General features: G+C 39.5%; 1 protein-coding gene across 1 annotated transcript in view; it reads left to right on the top strand.

Annotated features, from left to right (window-relative positions):
• Positions 1-20,156, top strand: part of CAPZA1 (capping actin protein of muscle Z-line alpha subunit 1) — a 50,712-nt gene extending 30,556 nt beyond the window's left edge. The window contains exons 4-10 of the mRNA XM_003793879.3: positions 2,662-2,725; positions 4,543-4,749; positions 10,235-10,314; positions 12,295-12,373; positions 16,219-16,290; positions 19,481-19,543; positions 19,994-20,156. Of these exons, the coding sequence (XP_003793927.1) occupies positions 2,662-2,725; positions 4,543-4,749; positions 10,235-10,314; positions 12,295-12,373; positions 16,219-16,290; positions 19,481-19,543; positions 19,994-20,134 (706 nt within the window). The 3' untranslated portion in view covers positions 20,135-20,156. The remainder of the gene's footprint in view (positions 1-2,661; positions 2,726-4,542; positions 4,750-10,234; positions 10,315-12,294; positions 12,374-16,218; positions 16,291-19,480; positions 19,544-19,993) is intronic.

Below are 20,156 nucleotides of genomic sequence, written 5' to 3'. Positions count from 1 at the left end.
GTTGAGCTATAGGCGCCGAGCCTTGATGTTGAATTTTTTGTAGGGATGAAGCTATTCTTATATCTGTATTGAAGTGCTTTAATACCTTGTCCATATTCCTCATAACAAGCACTCAGTAAATGTTATTTCAGTAATCAATATCATTGTTGCCTTCTGTTTATATAAAATGAAGGAAGCCTGAAAGACGTAGGATTTACCCTCTTTCCTGGATTTCCACTTGTGTCTCTGACCACCAGAACTATTCCTTGATGATTCTTGCACTTCTGGAATAAGTAGGGAGTGGTAGATCACATTAAAGAGTGAATTTTGTTCTGAGAGAGATAAGTTATTTAGAGTTTTGAGCAGAGAATGACATAACCAGACATGTTTCAGAATAATCACAGGCTGCTGTGTAGGGAGGCAAAGGCTATTAGAGTAGTTAAGGAAGGGATAGATAGATAATAGGGTTTTGGACTAGAGTAGTCGCAGGTAGGGTTTGTGGGAAGGAGTCAGATTCTGAACATGCACTTAAGTAGTGCCTACAAGATTTACTGATGGTTTGGTTGCAAAGTGTGAGAAAAAAGAAAGTCAATGATGGTCCCAAGATAGCTTGAGCAGCTATTTACTTGAGATAGAATGAAATGTAAGCAAATTTTGATATTGGTGTTTATAGTCTGTAGTCTAGGACATATGCTACCATGGAATTTTAATTCCTACTCCTTAAGTTTTTTTAAAAAATTAATTTACTTTCAGTGAACAGTGTTCTTTTCTGAAGAGCTAACGTGCTTGGGACTCATTCTGCTATATAGAGGTGTGGTGTTTTAAGGAAATGATCCATTTAAAAACACAATACAACTTTTAACAAAATGTAAAGATTAAAAATTAGCTATAAATATTTGAAGAAGTTTAAATATTCGTTACTTAGTTTTCTTTTGAAAAGCTTTGGAAAAGTTTAATGTTCTGCTTAAAACTAGTGGCCTAGCAGGTATTTTAGTAGGTTAAAATTGGAAATTCTGTGAGAAGACTGATACTTCTCAAGAATGTAAGTGTATTATGATTTTTCAGTGCAGCTTACTTACAACTTTTACTTTAGCTTACTTTATAAAATGTATTAGAGTACCACTGAAAATGCAGAATATTCTGTAGGCTGTGGTGGCTCATGCCTGTAATTGCAGCACATTGGGAGGCTGAGAGGGTCACTTGAGGTCAGGAGTTAGAAACTAGCTTAGGCAACATGGCAAGACCCTGTCTCTACAAAAATATTAAAAAATCAGCCAGGCATAGTTTTGTACACCTGTAGTCCCAGCTACTTGGGAGGCAGAGGCAGGAAGAACACTTAAGCCCACAAGTTCAAGGCTATCGTGAGCTGTGATCACACCACTGCACTCAAACCTGAGCAACAGGCTTGGGCCTGTGGCTCAAGCGGCTAAGGCACCAGGCACATACACCTAAGGTGGCGGGTTCGAATCCCCAGCCCGGGCCCACCAAACAACAATGATGGCTGTAACCCAAAAAATGGCCAGGCGTTGTGGCGGGCGCCTGTAGTCCCAGCTACTTGGGAGGCTGAGGCAGGAGACTCGCTTGAGCCCAGGAGTTGGAGGTTGCTGTAAGCGTGATGCCATGGCACTCTATCCAGGGGGATAGCTTGAGGCTCCGTCTCAAAAAAAAAAAAAAAAAAAAAAAAAACCCTGAGCAAAAAAGGGGGATGCTGCCATTTAAAAAAAAAAAAAAAAAGGGTGGCAGTGGCTCAGTCAGTAGGGTGCTGGCCCCATATACCCAGGGTGGCAGGCTCGAATCTGGCCCAGCCAAACTGCAACAAAAATAACCAGGCATTGTGATGGGCACCTGTAGTCCCAGCAACTTGGGAGACTGAGGCGGGAGAACTGCTAAGCCCAAGAGCTGGAGCTTGCTGTGAGCTGTGACACCACGGCACTTTACCCAAGGGTGATGGAGTAAGACTCTGTCTCTAAAAGAAAAAAATTTAAAAATAAATTATATTTTAGTTTATTTACTTATTTTTTTTTTTGAGACAGAGTCTTACTTTATCACCCTCAGTAGAGTGCTATGGCGTCACAGCTCACGGCAACCTCCAAAGCTTGGGCTTAAGTGATTCTCTTGCCTCAGCCTCCCAAGTAGCTGGGACTACAGTCGCCCACCACAATGCTTGGCTATTTTTAGAGACCAAGTCTCACTCCGGCTCAGGCTGGTCTCAAGCTGGTAAGCTGAGGCAGTCCACCCACCTCGGCCTCCCAGAGTGCTAGGATTATAGGTGTGAGCCACAGCACCTGGCCAGACTTTTAAAACTTTAGAATTAGCCGGGCATGGTAGTGTGTGCCCATAATCTCAGCTACTCAGAAAGCTAAGATAGGAAAATTGCTTGAGCTCTGTCTATCCTGGGCAACATAGACCCCATTTCTAAAACAACAAAAAACAAACAAAAGAACTTAGGAATTGTCTAAGTGAACAATCTTTTGGAGCTTAGGAGTGAGGAAGAAAAGGTAATTTCAGAGCTTGAGGAGCTTCTGAGATCTCTGAGCATAGAGTTCAGCTTTCTGAAGGGAGAAAGGTGAAAAGTATCAGGTAGTATTCCCTTTCACTATGATGTGAAGTACCTTTTGTGTTTATTTATACATAATTCTTTTCTCTCCCCCTTTCTTTTCGTTTTACTTTTTTAAAAAACAGTGCATTTGCCCAGTATAACATGGACCAGTTCACACCTGTGAAGATAGAAGGATATGAAGATCAGGTAATAATTGCCTGTTAGATAGGCTATGCCTGGCAGGTTGTAGAAACAAAGGAGATGTCTAAACCAGATGCTGAATAAATTCAAGTCTTAGTTTTCATAGTTTTTGTAAATATTCTACATATTAGGGAATTTTTCTACTCTATGATAACACTTAACTCTTTGATTCAAAAAAGGAAAGTGGGGCCAGTCACGGTCGCTCATGCTTGTATCCTAACACGCTGGGAGACAAAGGGAGGGTGGATTGCCTGAGCTCACCAGTTTGAGACCAGCCTGAGCCAGAGCTAGACCTTATCCGTCTCTAAAAATAGCCAGGTGTTGTGGCAGGCACCTGTAGTCCCAGCTACTTGGGAGGCTGAAGCAAGAGGATCACTTAAACCTAATAGTTTGAGGTTGCTGTGAGCTGTGACACCACACACTCTACCGAGGGTGACAAAATGAGACTCTGTCTCAAAAAAACAAAAAGGAAAGTGGCCTCCAACAAACACAGTGAAAATAAAAGGATTTAAGTCTTACAGGTTTTTCAGCTATCTCTAATTCTTCTTAATAATAACAGGGTGCTGGCTACATACACTGGGGCTGGTGGGTTGGAACCCAGCCCAGGCCTGCTAAAATGACAACTACAGCCAAAAAATAGCCAGGTGTTGTGGCAGGCACCTGTAGTCCCAGCTACATGGGTGGCTGAGGCAAGAGAATCGCTTAATCACATGAGTTTGAGGTTGCTATGATGCCATGGCACTCTACCAAGGGCGACATAGTGAGATTCTGTCTCCAAAGACCAAAAAAAAGACTAACAGCAAATATCATATTTAATGGAAAAACCAGCATTCCTACTGAAAGATAAACTTCTTACTACAGTAGAACCTGCATAGTTGACCACCTCCTTACATTGGCCACCTCCCCAAGTTGACCTAATTTTCATAAATCAGACATATACCACTTGGATGTATCAGGACAGTAGGCCTAGTTCCATATGTTGACTACCTCTGTATGTTGACCAGTTTGTTACAGTCTCTTGAAGTGTCAGCTTACAGAGATTCTACTGTACTTATTTGATATTTGGGAGACAGGAGTAAGAAAAAAACATTATATATTTTTTCATTTTTGAAACGTGAATATATTAGCTATTTTAAATGCTAAATATAAGGGCCCAGCGCCGTGCCTCACGCCTGTAATCCCAACACTCTGGGAGGCCAACGTAGGTAGATTGTCTGAGTTCACAGGTTCAGGACCAGCCTGAGCAAGAGTGAGACCTCATCTTTAAAAATAGCTGAGCATTGTAGTGGGCACCTGTAGTCCCAGTTACTTGGGAGGCTGAGGCAAGAGAATGGCTTAAGCCCAAGAGTTCTAGGTTGCTATGAACTGTGACGCCACATGGTGAAACTCTGTCCTCCACCCAGAAAAAAAAAGTAAATAAATAAAATTCTTAAAATAAGTAAATAAATAAATGCTAAGTATAATGAAATGACTCCATAGAAGTTTCATCAGGACTCTGGAAAAATATGTGAAGAAAAGAATACAAAAGTGTATATAAAAATTATTGCAACATAGTTTATACATGTTAGATGGTAACCAAGAAATGATGTATATTGTTAGGATGAGGGAAATTTTGTAGTTTAAAGGTGACTTAGCCATAAATACACTATTCTTTATAATAATTAAAATGAGACTTGGTTGAAAAATCAATACCAAAAGAAATCTGACTAAATGAAAAGTTGTCTTCCTCAGAATTTTTATTCATTTATTTACTTGTTTTGGAAAATATGTTAACAACTGTCTTTTTTACAAAGTTACTAATATTTGTAATTATTCTTTGGAAGGTCTTAATTACAGAACACGGTGACCTGGGTAATAGCAGATTTTTAGATCCAAGAAACAAAATTTCCTTTAAGTTTGATCACTTACGGAAAGAAGCAAGTGATCCCCAGCCAGAAGAAATAGATGGAGGTCTGAAGTCTTGGAGAGAATCCTGTGATAGTGCTTTAAGAGCCTATGTGAAAGATCATTATTCCAATGGCTTCTGTACTGTTAAGTATCTTTTTGCTTTATAACCAGAGGTTTTATTTCTTATATTTTACCTTATCCTTTTGGGGCTCTGGCTTGCCAAATATCACTCTTTCTTCTTTGTTGTGGTCTCCTCTGCATTTTTTGATCATTTTTGAAGGGGTATAAATAAATGGAATATTTTATATAGAAAATTCCTTTTAAGGGTGGTGCCTGTAGCTCAATAGGCAAGGGTACATACACCTAGGGTGGTGGGTTTGAACCCAGCCGGGACCTGCTAAGCAACAATGACAACTGCAGCAACAACAACAACAACAAAAAATAGTGGCTCGGCACTTGTGGCTCAAATGGCTAAAGTGCCAGCCACATATACCTGAGCTGGAGGATTTGAATCCAGCCCAGGTCCGCCAAACAACAATGACAGCTGCAACCAAAAAATAGCCAGGCTTTGTAGCAGGTGCCTGTGGTCCCAGCTACTTGGGAGGCTGAGGCAAGAGAATCTCTTAAGCCCAGGAGTTGAAGATTGCTGTGAGTGGTGACGCTGCAGCACTATACCTAGGGCGACAGCTTGAGACTCTGTCTCAAAAAAAAAAAAAAAAAATAGCCAGGCATTGTGCTGGGTGTCTGTAGTCTCAGCTCCTTGGAAGGCTGAGGCCAGAGAGTCGCTTAAGCCCAAAAGTTTGAGGTTGCTGTGAGCTGTGACACTACAACACTCTACCCAGGGCGACAGCTTGAGACTCTCTCAAAAAAAAGAAAAAAAAAATTCCTTATAAAAATTCCAATGTGTGAAACGTTTAAATCTTAATGTATTCTGTTTTACATTTATTTTATTTATCTATGAGAAATTGTCTCTTAACACCTATCAAAAAAAGTTTTTAAAGGTCTTATAGCTTCAACATGGAAAAAATAGTAAATTAAGATTGTCAGGGCTCGGCACCTGTGGCTCAGGTAGCTAAGGCGCCAGCCACATACACCTAAGGTGGCGGGTTCAAATCTAGCCCAGGCCCGCCAAACAACAATGATGGCTGCAACCAAAAAATAGCCAGACATTGTGGCAGGCACCTGTGGTCCCAGCTACTTGGGCGGCAGAAGCGGGAGACTTGCTTGAGCCCAGGAATTGGAGGTTGCTGTGAGCTGTGATGTCACAGCACTCTACCAGGGGACAGCTTGAGGCTCTGTCTCCAAAAAAAAAAAAAAAAAAAAAAAGATTGTCAGGAGAGCTATTGCTCACACATTTATGACTTTTTGATATAGGCATTCTTTACAAAAAGCTACTTCTATATAGTTTAAACAATTTTTTGAAAATCAAGAGTAATATGATTTTATTTTACTTCCTCTTGGCTCTAAAAATAATAAACTTGGCTCTATCTTGATTTATTCTTATAAAATTATGATATATTAAGAAAATATTTATTAGAATACTTTTGCATTTATAAATTTATTTTTAAACTGACAGTACCTGCAGTTATCTTTATGGTATGTGCAACATGATGTTTTGCATGTATACATCATGTAATGGCTAAATCGAGTTAATTGACTTGCATTATCTCACATACCTTTTTTGTGTGGAGAACACTTCAAATTTGTCATAGTGATTTTCAAGTATATGATACATTGTTATTAACTAGAATATTTTAAATTTGTGATGATGAGGAGTTAATAGTGTAGTATATTAGTTGTAAGTGCTTATTTTGAAGCCTTGCTAATTGATTTGACTCCTAGCCCTGCCATTAACTAATTGTGTGATCTTTAGGTAAATTACTTAACATTTCTGTGCTTCAGCGTCTTCATTTGTAAAATGAGAATAAGAGTTTTGGCCTCTTAGGCTTGTGAGGATTAAATGAATTAATGCATGTAAAGTGCTTAGAATAGTGCCTAGCACAAAGTAAAGCTCTGCATAAATGTTAGATGTCATTGTTATTATGTGTTTAATTTTTTAAACAATAATGGAAAAAACTAATTGTGATGAATAAGGGATAAGTGTAGAATTCCTTTTTGGAAGCGAGAATTGCAAAAGGAGACATGACAACATTTCCTTTTAGAAACTGACTATGCAGCCAGGCGGTGGTGGTTCACACCTGTGATCCTAGCACTCTGGGAGGCCTAGGCAGGAGGATCACTTGCGCTCAGGAGTTGGAGATGAGCCTGAGCAAGTTTGAGACCCCATCTCTAAAAGTAGCCGGGCATTGTGGCCAGGGCATGTAGTGCTAGCTATTTAGGAGGCTGAGGCAAGAGGATTGCCTGAACCCAAGAGTTTGACGTTGAGCAGTGACACCATGGCACTCTACTGCAAACAACAAAGTGAGACTCTTGTCTCAAAAAAAGAAAGAGAAAGAAAGGGAGGGAAGGAGGAAGGAAATTGACATTAAGTCTTGCTAGACCCTGTCTCAAACAAAAGCAATGAAAATGAAAAAGGAATTGACTATTAAATCTCAAATATACTTTGAATTTAACCATTTGTTTCCCAAAAGTTTGTCACTATCCCTTCCTAATTTGATAAGCCCAAGCACTAAATAACCTACTGTGGTGTTTTGTCATTTCTCTTAGCTATCAAAGGAGCTACAGAAAGTCATGGAATTGTTCTGATAGTGTCTACTGTACAAAAGTGTTCTATATCCTCAGCTGTCCTATTTACTAGTCTGTAATTTCATCTTATTTCCTGTCACATTTTCTGTATTCCAAACATTTCTCATCATCCCTAGACAGACACCTAATCCCCCACATTTTGTTAGGATTGAGACTGACATTAAGTCTTTTTTTTATCTCTTTTGTTTACAGTCAGAAATCTTTCCTTTTCTTCAATTGTACTTGAACATTAGGAAGAAGGGGCCTTACTCTTGGATTCATACTATCCCGTATACATGTATACATGAAATATCTTCTTGTGACTTTATTTTCTCTTCTGATGTATTTATTCTTGCCTGGAAGAAGTTTTATTTCTCCTGTCGTTGAGGGGGAAAATACTTTCCCTCACTCAAAGTTCTTGTAAGTTATTTCTCTTTCTTTATCTTCTCATTTCCACCTTACTCTTTCTTCCTCTTCTCCACTTTCTCCCTTCCCTCCCTCATCTGTCTCTTTGTATTACCAAACCAATAAGCATTCTTCCCCTATTAGTGCCATTTCCTTTATCCACTTCTGAAACCTTTTATTTTTTACATTAATCTCCAGTTCTACAGAAACTGCTATCTGAGGTTACTAAAGGTTTCTGAATTACCTGATGCAGTGTCTTTTTCTTGATCCTTGACTTCTATATGGTATTTCTTTTTTCTTTCTTTTTTTTTGAGACAGAGTGTCAAGCTTTCATCCGGGGTAGAGTGCCATGGTGTCACACCTCACAGCAACCTCAAACACTTGGGCTTAATCAATTCTCTTGTCTCAGCCTCCCAAGTAGCTGGGACTACAGGTGCCCACCACAATGCCCGGCTATTTTTTTTTTTGGTTGCAGTTGTCATTGTTTAGCTGGCCCAGGCCAGGTTTAAACCCACCAGCCTCAGTATATGTGGCCAGCGCCCTACTGACTGAGCTACGGGCATCATCTTCTATATTATATTTCACTGAGGCTAGCCAGCTGCTTCTAGAAATCATCTTTTGGTTGGGCTTTTATGTTAGCACCCTCTAAGTATTCTTACTCTGTTTATGCTTATTTGTTTTCTTCCCTGCCTTTGTAAATGTAGGCATTCCCCAGAGCTGCATTTCTCTCTCTTGAAAGCTCAAAGTCCATTTAATGTGGGGAAAGTGGGGTGATTGGTGGGATCATGCCTATGGTTCATCTTATAAGGGTACATGCGAATCTTTCTAAATGTAGAATATGAATGTCTTAATAACTAAGAAAGTGACATAAAGGCTATGTGTTAAGCAGTTTGATCAAAGTATTTCAGATTGTATATAAAAACAGCACACTGTACCCCCATGATAGTATTAATGTACACAGCTATGATTTAATAAAAAAAAAAAAAGTGGGGAAAGTGTTAAACGGAGATGTTGGTGTCACAGACAGTAGGTTTGGCCAGCCACATACACCAGGCCAGCCAAAACAACAATGACAACTACAGCAGCAGCAACAACAACAAAAATAGCCAGGCATTGTGGCAGGCCCCGATAGTCCCAGCTACTTGTGAGGCTGAGGCAAGAGACTTGCTTAAGCCCAAGAGTTTGAGGTTGCTGTGAACTATGATGCCATGGCACTCTACCGAGGGAACATAGTGAGACTCTGTCTCAAAAAAAAAAAAAAACTCAGTAGGTTTAGGTTCTACTTTAATCATTTACTTTCTGTGAACTTCAACTCTGTCATCTGTAGATAAAAGTATTTTACTAGATTTATTACAGTAAATAGGAAATGCATGTAAAAACATATTTGTGACTATAAAGCACAATTTTTTTTCCTTTGGTGGTTGCATTTCCTTTCACCTCTCTCACACTTAGAAACAGTTTGTATTTCTAACTACTAACTAGACACCTCCATCTATCTGGATTTCTGATTTGTTAATGATACTACTATCTCTCTAGACGTCTTTTGGTTCCTTCTTTTCTATCCCCTACATTTCTAATATATTGCTAGACTTTTATTGTACTTAGGCATTTTGTATGCAACCCCTTCTTCTCAATTCTTTTGATACCACCCTAGCTTGTTGTTAAGATTAACTTTGTGCCCTCCTAACCAACCTTCAGCTTTTCTTCCATTTTATGCTGTATACCAATATTGATTATTCTCCCTAATGTTAGTTCTGGTCATGTTTTGCTTTCTCTTGCCTATAGGCTAAAGCCTAAACTTCTTACCTTACCTACTACTAAGTCACCTAAATCTACCATTCTGTTTTGTCTCCCACTAGTCTACTTCACACACCCTCTAACCTGAAAGAATTAACTGCCATTCACTGGACAAACCCTCAGGTTTTCTGCCTGAGCTATTTACTCATCTTCCTTCTAAGCCTCTGCTTATCACAATCTCATCTCTCACTGGCTTGGCGGGTCACACCTATAATCATAGTACTCTGGGAGGCCAAGACCGGTGGATTGCCTGAGCTTACAAGTTTGAGACCAGCCTGAGCAAGAGTGAGACCCCATCTCTAAAAATAGCCGGACGTTGTGGCAGGCGCCTGTCATTTCAGCTACATGGGAGGCTGAAGCAAGAAAATCACTTGACCCCATGAGTTTGAGGTTACTGTTAGCTATGATGCCATGGCACTCTTACCAAGGGTGACAAAGTGAGACTTTGTCTCACAACAAAAACAACAACAAAAAAATAAAACAGAATCTCATCTCTCTTGTAAAGCACAGCTTAAATGGTACCTACGTTGTACTCTAAACCAGGGGCAGTATTTCCCCTCTGTCTTTCTACCATCTCCGTAGAACCTAACATGTTCTGCTGTGTTCAAATTCTCTGAACACTTACGTTATAAGTTCATGCTAATTCTTTGTCTCCCTCCAAGATTTAGCACACTGTGTTTGTACTGTGTTTTTTGTTTAGATTAAATATGTTTTTAAGTCTATTTTTTTTTCCAACAATAGGTTTATGCTAAAACTATAGATGGGCAACAGACTATTATTGCATGTATTGAAAGCCACCAGTTTCAACCTAAAAACTTCTGGTAAGAACTAGATGTTCCCTTCTGTTTGTATCTAAGTTATATTTGAAAGAAACCACCAATTGAGACTTGGTCTTAATCTAACTAGCTTGGAATAAATTATTTATCTTAGAGACTTCAGTTTCTAAGTATAAAATGAGAGACTTAGAAATTTAAGTTTCTTCCAATTCTAAGATTTTATAATCATATATATATTTTGAAAATACTCTTATGTTGAGTGAGAACAAGTGATTAATAATGTGCTGCGTTGAGAATGTGAATTTCCCTTGGGTTAAGGTCATTAGTAATATTTGAGTTAACTGCATAACTCTGCAGCCTACCCATCTGTTTTTGGAAGAGCCTCCTATGAACAGAATAGGCATGATTTTCTACTTCAAGGGGGAAAAAAAGAAACATAGAAGTCAAAATAACTGGCTTGGCGCCTATGGCTCAAGTGGCTAAGGCACCAGCCACATACACCTAAGGTGGCGGGTTCAAATCCAGCCCGGGCCCGCCAAACAACAATGATGGCTGCAACCAAAAAAAAAAAAAAAAAATAGCCAGGTGTTGTGGTGGACGCCTGTGATCCCAGCAACTTGGGAGGCGAAGGCAGGAGGATCACTTGAACCCAGGAGTTGGAGGTTGCTGTGAGCTATGCCATGGCACTCTACCCAGGGGGACAGCTTGAGGCTCTGCCTCAAAAAAAACAAAAAAGTCAAAATAACTTAGAAAAAGCTTATAGGCAGACCACTTGTATCCAATCTCACATTTAAGTGAGGCCTAGTGGCTTACGCCTATAATTCTAGCACTCTAGAAGGCCAAGGCTGGAGGATCACTTGAGCTCAGAAGTTAGAGATCAGCCTGCCACAAAGTGAGGCCCCATCTCTACCAAAAAAAAAAAAACACAGAAAAAATTAGCTGGATGTGGTATGGGTACCTGTAACCCCCTGTAATCCCAGCTATTTAGGAGGCTGAGGCAGGAGGAGCACTTGAACCCAGAAGTTTGAGGTTGTGTAAGGTAAGCTGATACCAGGACAACTCTAGTCTGAGCAACAGAATGAGTCTTGGTCTCAAAAAACAAAAACCAGGGCAGCGCCTGTGGTTCAGTGGGTAGAGCACCAGCCCCATATACCGAGGGTGGCGAGCACCTGTAGTCCCAGCTACTCAGAAGGCTGAGGCAAGAGATTTGCTTAAGTCCAGGAGTTACAAGTTGCTGTGAGCTATGATGCCACAGCACTCTACCAAGGGCGATAAAGTGAGAGATTCTCTCTCTAAAAAAACAAAATCAAGGATCAGTGCCTATGGCTCAAGTGGCTAAGGTGCCAGCCACATACACACCTAAGGTGGTGGGTTCGAATCCAGCCCGGGCCCATCAAACAACAATGATGGCTGCAACCAAAAAAATAGCTGGGCGTTGTGGCAGGTGCCTGTGGTCCCAGCTACTTGGGAGGCGGAGGCAGGAGACTCGCTTGAGCCCAGGAATTGGGAGGTTGCTGTGAGCTGTGATGCCATGGCACTCTACCCAGGGGACAACTTAAGGCTCTTGTCTCAAAAAAAAAAGCAAAAACAAAACCCAGCAGGCATGGTGGCTCGCACCTGTAATCCTAGCACTCTGGTAGGCTGAGGTAGGTGGAACTCTTGAGCTTGTGAGTTTGAGACCAACCTGAGCAAGAGCAAGACAGGCATTGTGGCGGGCACCTGTGGTCCCAGCTATTGGGGAGGCTGAGGAAAGAGGATTGCTTTCCCAGAGTTTGAGGTTGATGTGAGCTCTGATACCATGGCACTCTACCAAGGGCTACAAAGTGAGACTATCTCAAAGAAAGAAAAGAAAAAAAGCCCCCAAACTACATTTAAGTAGACAGAGCTTTGAGTTTGTCAAACTAAAAGTGACTCTTTTTCTTTTCTCTCTTGACCAACTTCTTTTACAGTGACAAATTATCTCTTTCTTGTGCTTATTGCTAATTTGGCAGCATTGTGTGTTTGTGTGTGTGTGTGTTTTAATAGGAATGGTCGTTGGAGATCAGAGTGGAAGTTCACTGTCACACCACCTACAGCCCAAGTGGTTGGAGTGCTTAAGATTCAGGTAAAAGTTCAACGTGGTTTAAACTTCACATCTATAAAACAGACATGCAAGTTGCTGTTTGTTCTGGTAGTAAAAATAATGACCAACTGGCTCAGCACCTATAGCTCAACTGGCTAAGGCGCCAGCCACGTACACCTAAGGTGGCGGGTTCGAATCCCCAGCCCGGACCCGCCAAACAACAATGACGGCTGCAACCAAAAAATAGCCAGGCGTTGTGGCGGGCGCCTGTGGTCCCAGCTACTTGGGAGGCGGAGGCAGGAGACTCGCTTGAGCCCAGGAGTTGGAGGTTGCTGTGAGCTGTAATGCTACGGCACTCTACCCAGGGGGACAGCTTGAGGCTCTGTCTCAAAAAAAAAAAAAAAAAAAATAATGACCAACTATATGTAGACAGAAAGGAAGATTGAAGTCAGTATATAGAAACAGAAACCCCTTTCCTGAGGGGATAGTTAAACTGAGCTATTCTGAGTTGATAAAGGATACTCATGTAGCATATACTGCAACATGATTATTGTTATTTTTTCCTTCAATGATTACACAAGAACTTTCCAGAAATTATAGAACAGTTTTAGGAAAGAATAAAATAATGTTACTATATACTTTATTATATAGTACTGTAATTTAGGGTCTTTTATAAATATTATCTCAGTTATGTCTACATAATATAAAACCTCTTGTTTTGGGGCGGTGCCTGTGGCTGAAAAGGTTGGGGCACCGGTTCCATAGGTTCCATATGCCAGAGGTGGCGGGTTCAAACCCAGCCCCGGCCAAAAACTGCAAAAAAAATAAGAAGAACTAGAACAAGGGTATCCAACCTTTAAAAAAAACCTCTAGTTTTGAAGAAAAGCTATATGAATGGTTTTGTAGGTGGCTTTTGTTTTATTGACAGAAGATTTTAAAATAAATAAAATTAAACTAAACTGAGTAAAACAGAGGAATTAGAGAGAAGGCCAAGTGTTGACATCTTGGCCTGTAAATAGCCAAGCAGAGTAGATTTCTAATGCTCGTGTCAGAACAGACAGGCAGTAAGGTAGCTCTTAGCTCATTTGATGCTTATCAGTATTGAAGTCTTCTAATATCCTAGCAGAGGTTTGACTTACTACATTCAGAGTGATTTAATTTTTAAGCCTGATTAAGGTAAGATTAAACAGTTATAGGTAAGTGAGAAGATTAGTATCTAATGCACCCGTGTTATATTGTGTTAAGTCTTAATAACAATTAGCAAGGGCTATCTTTATTTAATGGCATAGTTTAATCAGATGCATAGGTAGTAAATGCTGTCGGCATCTCTTTTTATAAGTACCTGTATCTTCTTGCTACAAGTAGCTCCTCCTAGAAGTATTCACAGCTCTGGGGACAACCCTCAATGTTGCAGAAGAGCTGGTAAATAAATAAGCCAGCTTCCTTTCTCCTCAAGTGAGACAGCTCTGAAGCATGTTCCACTTAGTCTTCCAGAGCCCAATGCCCACAGCTATAACCTGTTCATTAATGCATCTGTGAGCCTGCCTTCCCTCCCACCTCTCAATTCCTTAGTCCTCTGCCAAAAATTCTTCATATTCCCAAATAAGCTACTTTCCCTCAAATATTTATCTTGGGGTCTACTAAAACAGCATATTATTCTATTAACCAAACCTATTAGTAGCTTAATGCTCTAAATAAACCTTTTGTATGACAGCATTAACCAGGCAGCTTACTATAAATTTATGTAGCTAAGTAGCCACATATACCTAAGGTGGTAGGTTTGAATCCAGCCCAGGCCCACCAAACAACGATGGCTGCAACCAAAAAATAGCCAGACGTTGTGGCGGGCGCCTGTGATCCCAGCTACTTGGGAGGCTGAGTTAGGAGACTAGCTTGAGCCCAGGAGTTGGAGGTTGCTGTGAGCTGTGATGCCATGGCACTCTACCCAGGGGGACAGCTTGAGGCTCTGTCTCAAAAAAAATAAATAAATAAATAAAATAAATTTACTTCCTTAATTAGGCAGGAACAGTTATTTATATTTTAGCTTTGCCAGTGCAAACTTAGAAAGTAAGAACACACATCACAAAAGGTGATGATTTCTGGTAAGTGTTTTATAGCAGAGCCCAGTGTGCAGATCCTCATTTATATCTTTTTAGGTGCATATTGTCTGATCAGACTTTGGGGGAGGGCTTCATTTATATACTTTTTAAAAATCGAAGTGAGAATTATTTGCAAGAGTCATTAAGATATTTAGGCTTGACTATAGGCCAAGGGTAGTTCTGGGAAGACAATAATGTCTGAGGATTTGTATTGATGACAGTCACATTATTGTGTATTAACTGAACCATTTTCACGTTAGCAGATGAGACCTAGAAAGGGTTTTGTTTTGGAATACATAGAGTTTAAACTTAATTTCTAAAAATGTTTCTATCATTAGTATATTACATAATGGAATTAATATTTTTCAGATTTTCAACTGAGTTCATAAACACTGAAGCTTATTGGCCTCATCCTATATTCCTATCTGTGTCCTAGTTCTTAAGAAACATAACGAAAATTCATACCAATTACATAGTCTTTATTCTTGGACAAAAAAAATATGTGCCCTGCATGCTCCTTTAAGATGACACTTCTGAGAAATACACAAGTCTTTTTTTCTTCTCTGACCAGATCTCTTTCTCTTTCTTTTGTTAATTTCCCCAATTCTGTTTGTACTCATTCCTCTTTCAAGTATTTTTTTTAGCCCCTTGACTTCTAGTTTTTTTATTTGAGAAACAAACAAAATGGTGTTTGGGTATGACCTTTCTGCATTTCAAATATTCTCGCCCTTGTCTGTTGAAATTTTAGTCTTTATATGTAATTGTTTAGTCCAATCTTTTTTGGCCAAATTTTTGCTATTCTGATTTTGCCACATAAGTACTACATATTAAAGCCATTTATCATCTCCCTTCTTTTCCTCTTAAATTTCCATTTAACCTCTTTTAGAAACTCAAAAGGTAAAATTTCAGGGTTTGGAAAATCTAAAATCTCTTGCTCATCCAGATAGAGCCACCTGTTTGTCCCCATTAAAGAAGATACCTATTTTTGTGCCTTAAATAAGGATATGTAGTAGATTCCTGTTACCCAGGGAAGTCCTTTTATTTGAAATAGGACCATGGTTTCTGCCTAAGGGAAGCCTAGCTATTAGTTGTGTTCTTCTGATGATATCCCAAAAGAGTAAGGTCCTAGTCAGACACTTTATTTCTACCCAGATGGAGGAATTTCTAACTTTTTGACAAAGCAAAGCATTAGGAAGTAGTGTGCATGTCTGATAAGGTTTTAGTGGAATTTCCTCCTACTATTATGTATGCAAATATGAGTAAGTTATTAAGCTACTTTAAGCCTTTGTTTCCTCAACTGTTTAAAAAAAATAGTAGTAGTCCTTATCCCATAGAGTTTTCATAAAGATTAAATGAGATAAGTAATAAGGGAGGTATTTTGCATAGTGCCTAACACATAATAAAGTCTCAATAAATAATAGCTGTAAGCCGGGCTTGGTGGCTGGAGCCTATAATCCTAGCACTTCGGAGGCTGAGGTGGGTGTATTGCCTGAGCTCACGAGTTCGAGACCAGCCTGAAAAAGAGTGAAACCCCATCTTTAAAAAAAAAAAAAAATAGCCAGGCATTGTGGTGGGTGCCTGCAGTCCCAGCTACTTTACAAAGAAGTAGTCAACATGTAAAGAATGCTTTGTAAATATTTTGTAGAATTTTCTATAAATATTTTGTAAATGAAGGTACATTTAGCTATAACGTCCCACTTTCCTTATGTGTATCCACTTTATGGATGACTTTTAGGACACCCTGTATATGAAGTTCACATAAACTTGCTCAAACATTCTCTCACACAGGTTCACTATTATGAAGATGGCAATGTTCAGTTGGTTAGTCATAAAGATGTGCAGGATTCAATAACTGTTTCAGTGAGTATGAGATATTTAATGTCTGTCTCACTTGTGACTTTTCTTAAATGGGTTTTGAACCTGGGTGCTGATTCTGCTGGCAGAAATTCAGTTGCTTTTAGTGCTTTGATTTTGACAGCCTCTATTAGGCCTAACCAGCTATATTAGTTTGTAATCTTGGACTCAAAATAGTGATTATGGTTTTAGAGAAACTAACTTCTTTCTCTCTTAATTGTAAAATTTGCTCAAAGACAGCAAATCCTTTAACCAGTAAACACCAGTGATAAAGAAAGTTTGGCAAACTAAATCCTAGTAAGGCTTTATATAAAGAAATAACAATTTTAGGCCAGATGAGGTGGCTCTCGCCTGTAATCCTAGCACTCTTGAGAGGCCTAGGCAGGTGGATAGCTTGAGCTCACAAGTTCGAGACCAGCTTGAGCAAAAGCGAGACCCCTGTCTCTACTAAAAATAGAAAAACTGAGGCAAGAGGATCACTTGTGCCCAAGAGTTGGAGGTTGCTGTGAGCTATGATGCTACGGCACTCTACCCAGGACAATAGCTTGAGACTCTTGTCTCAAAAAAAAAAAAAAAAAAGAAAAAGCAGTTTCAGAAGTATGCAACTAGAAAACATTATGTTCTATTCCTTGAAAGAAGGGGATTATAATTTGGTTTTTGTTTTTTGCTTTTTTTTTTTTCGTGGTATCATTACTTTTTTACATTCTTAGACTCATTGAATACCCTTAAAGAACTTTTGTTTATGTGTGTTATGTCTATCAGCATTTACCTTATTAAATTAAAACTTACGTCAACCAGGCACAGTGGTAAATGTCTGTAATCCTAGCACTTAGGGATATTGAGGCAGGAGGGGTCTTTGAGGAGTTCATGACCAGCCTGGGCAACATTGTGAGACCCCATCTCTATAAAAAAAAGAAAAAAGAAAATTAGCATGGTAACACATGCCTGCAGTACCAACTACTTGGGAGGCTAAGGGGAAAGATCATTGAGCCCAGGAATTTTAGATTGCAATGAACTATAATTTTAGATTGCAATGATGCCACTTTTCTCTAGCCCAGGCAACAAAGTGAGACCTTGTCTCAAAAATAAATAAAACTGAGAAATGTTTAAAATATTAATTAAAAATAATAAATTCATTACATGTTATCAAAAGTAACATTTTTATGACTTACTATATTTTCCAAACCAAAAAAATGCTAGGAGAATGTCACTAATTTTCATCTTCACAAATTGTATAATGTCTGGCTTAATAAAAGATAGCAGGATTCTCATATCTGCCTCATTCCATTAGCTCTCAAATCAATAAAGTCATCACATGTCATGTAACCCCCTGGAAACTGCACTGTAGAAGCATTACAGAGTAAAAGTGAAATAGGCAAATAACTTCGTCTCAATATTATTATAAGAACGGAAAGTATTTTTTATCTCTTACACAGTCTTATCTTGAAACTGTTGCTCTAGACAATTAAATCTTACTTTCTTCTCTTTTATTTTTATTTATTTTAAGATGAGAGTCTCATGCTGGGCACTGGCTCACACCTATAATCATAGCACTCTGGGAGGCTAAGGCAAGTGGATCCCTTTAGCTCAGGAGTTTGAGACCAGTCTGAGTAAGAGCAAGACCCATCTCTAAAAAACAGCCAGGTATTGTGGCAGGTGCCTGTAGTCCCAACTATTCAGGAGGCTGAGGCAAGAGGATCACTAGAGCCCCAGAGTTTGAGGTTGCTATGAGCTGTGATGCCATAGCACTCTATCAAGGGCAACAGAGTAAGACTCTATCTCCAAAAACAAAAGTCTCACTTGGTTACCCAGGGTAGAGTGCTAGGGTCTCAGCCTCATTCACAGCAACCTCAAATTCAGGCTCAAGCAATCCTCTTGCTCAGTAGCTGGAACTATCAATACGAGCCACCATACCTGGCTAATTGTTTTTAGTAGAGGCACTTTCACTTTGCTCAGGCTGGTCTTGAACTCCTTACCTCAAGTGATCCTTCTACCTGGGTTTTTCAGAGTACTAAGATTACAGGAGTGAGCCACCATGTCCTGCCACCTTCTTCCCTTTAATTCTGTTATACTTAATGGTGAGAGGAAGAGAGATTCATTTCATTTTGTACCTGAATCATTTAATACAAAATGTGATTAGCTGGTTTAACATCATAAGTGGCAGATAAAGGAATATGTGAACTTATATATATGACTGATGTGTCTGCAGACATTTTTCATATCATTTTAAATCAGAAATATTTTGAAGGCATCAATATTTGAAGACTGGGCCAAGTGCAGTGGCTCACGCCAGTAGTCCTAGCACTCTGGGTGGCCCAGCCAGGTGGATTGCTTGAACACAGGCGTTTGAGGCCAGCTTGAACAAGATCAAGATCCTCTCTCTACTAAAAACATAAAAACTCACTGGGAGTTGTGGCCGGCACCAATAGTCCCAGCTACTAGGGAAGCAGAGACTGGGGGATCACTTGAACCAAAGAGTTTGAGGTCGCTGTAAGCTAGGCTGACACCAGAGCACCCTATTCTAGGGCAACAGAGTGAGATACAAAAAATTAAAGACTTCATATCTTCTTCATTTTTGTTTTTTGATACAGAATTTCACTTCCTTGCCCCCAGTAGAGTACAGTGACATCATAGCTCAGAGCAACCTCAAAATCTTGGGCTAAAGGGATCCTCTCACCTCAGCCTCTCAAGTAGCTGGGACTTACAGGCCCCAGCCACAACACCCAGATTTTTTTTTTTTTTTTTTTAAGAGACAGGGTCTCCTGCTTAATCTGATCTTGAACTCCTGACCTCAGGCAGTCCACCTGGGCCTCCCAGAGTGCTAGGATTACAGGTTTGAGCCACCATGCCTGGCCCAAGACTTGATATCTTTTTCAGCATATTTGGTAGATTGGTAAAAACATAGGTTTTTTTGATGGAATTCTAGTTTCAGGTCCATCTTTATCATTCAAAAGCTATGTAATTTTGGTCAAGTCGCTTAAGAGAGTTCTGCTTTCTCATGTTCAAATCAGAGGTGATTATTACAGTATATCTACTTCACAGAGTTGAGAATCAATGGAGTTACTGTGCACAGGAATACTCGGTAAACTAGAAATTGTTATACAAATGTTGTTTAAGATGGACTTTTCAGTATCTTTTTCTTCCTGCTTACACATTTTTAAAAATTCTTATTTTCCCCTCTTCCTTCTTCCTTTAGAGTGAAGTTCAAACTGCCAAGGAGTTTATTAAAATCATAGAGAATGCAGAAAATGAGTATCAGGTAAGGGGATTTAGAACTAATTTTTTCTAGATCTAGTATCTTATTTTGCTGTTAACATATTTTTAGACTTCTCTGTGTCCTTTAAATGTACCTGTTGTGCAGTGGTACTAATTGTGGAGACTTTGCAGCAACTTGGTATTCTGTTTACAGTCAGGGTTTCAGGATTACAAAGGACTACAGCTCTAGTTTTAGAAATAATACAGGGTGTTCATAAAATTTGTGTGCAATTTAAAATAGTTTTACAGTGTAAATTGTACACAAACTTTATGGACATCCTGTGTATGTGAGCTTCTTGACCCACTTCAGAGACGGGAGAGGAGCTCACTAAAAATATATCCTGTCTCTTCTTCTTAGAGGACTCACACATATTCATTAACTATTGCATTACTTTCCTTTTCACAAGCAATCCCATTTCTCTTCAAGCAACTCATTTTCAATTATCTATTGCAGACAGCAATTAGTGAAAACTATCAAACAATGTCAGATACCACATTCAAGGCTTTGCGCCGGCAGCTTCCAGTTACCCGCACCAAAATCGACTGGAACAAGATACTCAGCTACAAGATTGGCAAAGAAATGCAGAATGCTTAAAGGCTGAATGTAGGATTCTTCA

The sequence above is a fragment of the Otolemur garnettii genome, unplaced genomic scaffold (genome assembly GCF_000181295.1).
Source record: "Otolemur garnettii isolate 467f Iridium unplaced genomic scaffold, OtoGar3 scaffold00073, whole genome shotgun sequence".
NCBI classification, from domain to species: Eukaryota; Metazoa; Chordata; class Mammalia; order Primates; family Galagidae; genus Otolemur; species Otolemur garnettii.
Note: the sequence above shows the minus strand (reverse complement) of the source record. Positions and strands in the feature narration are given on the sequence as shown.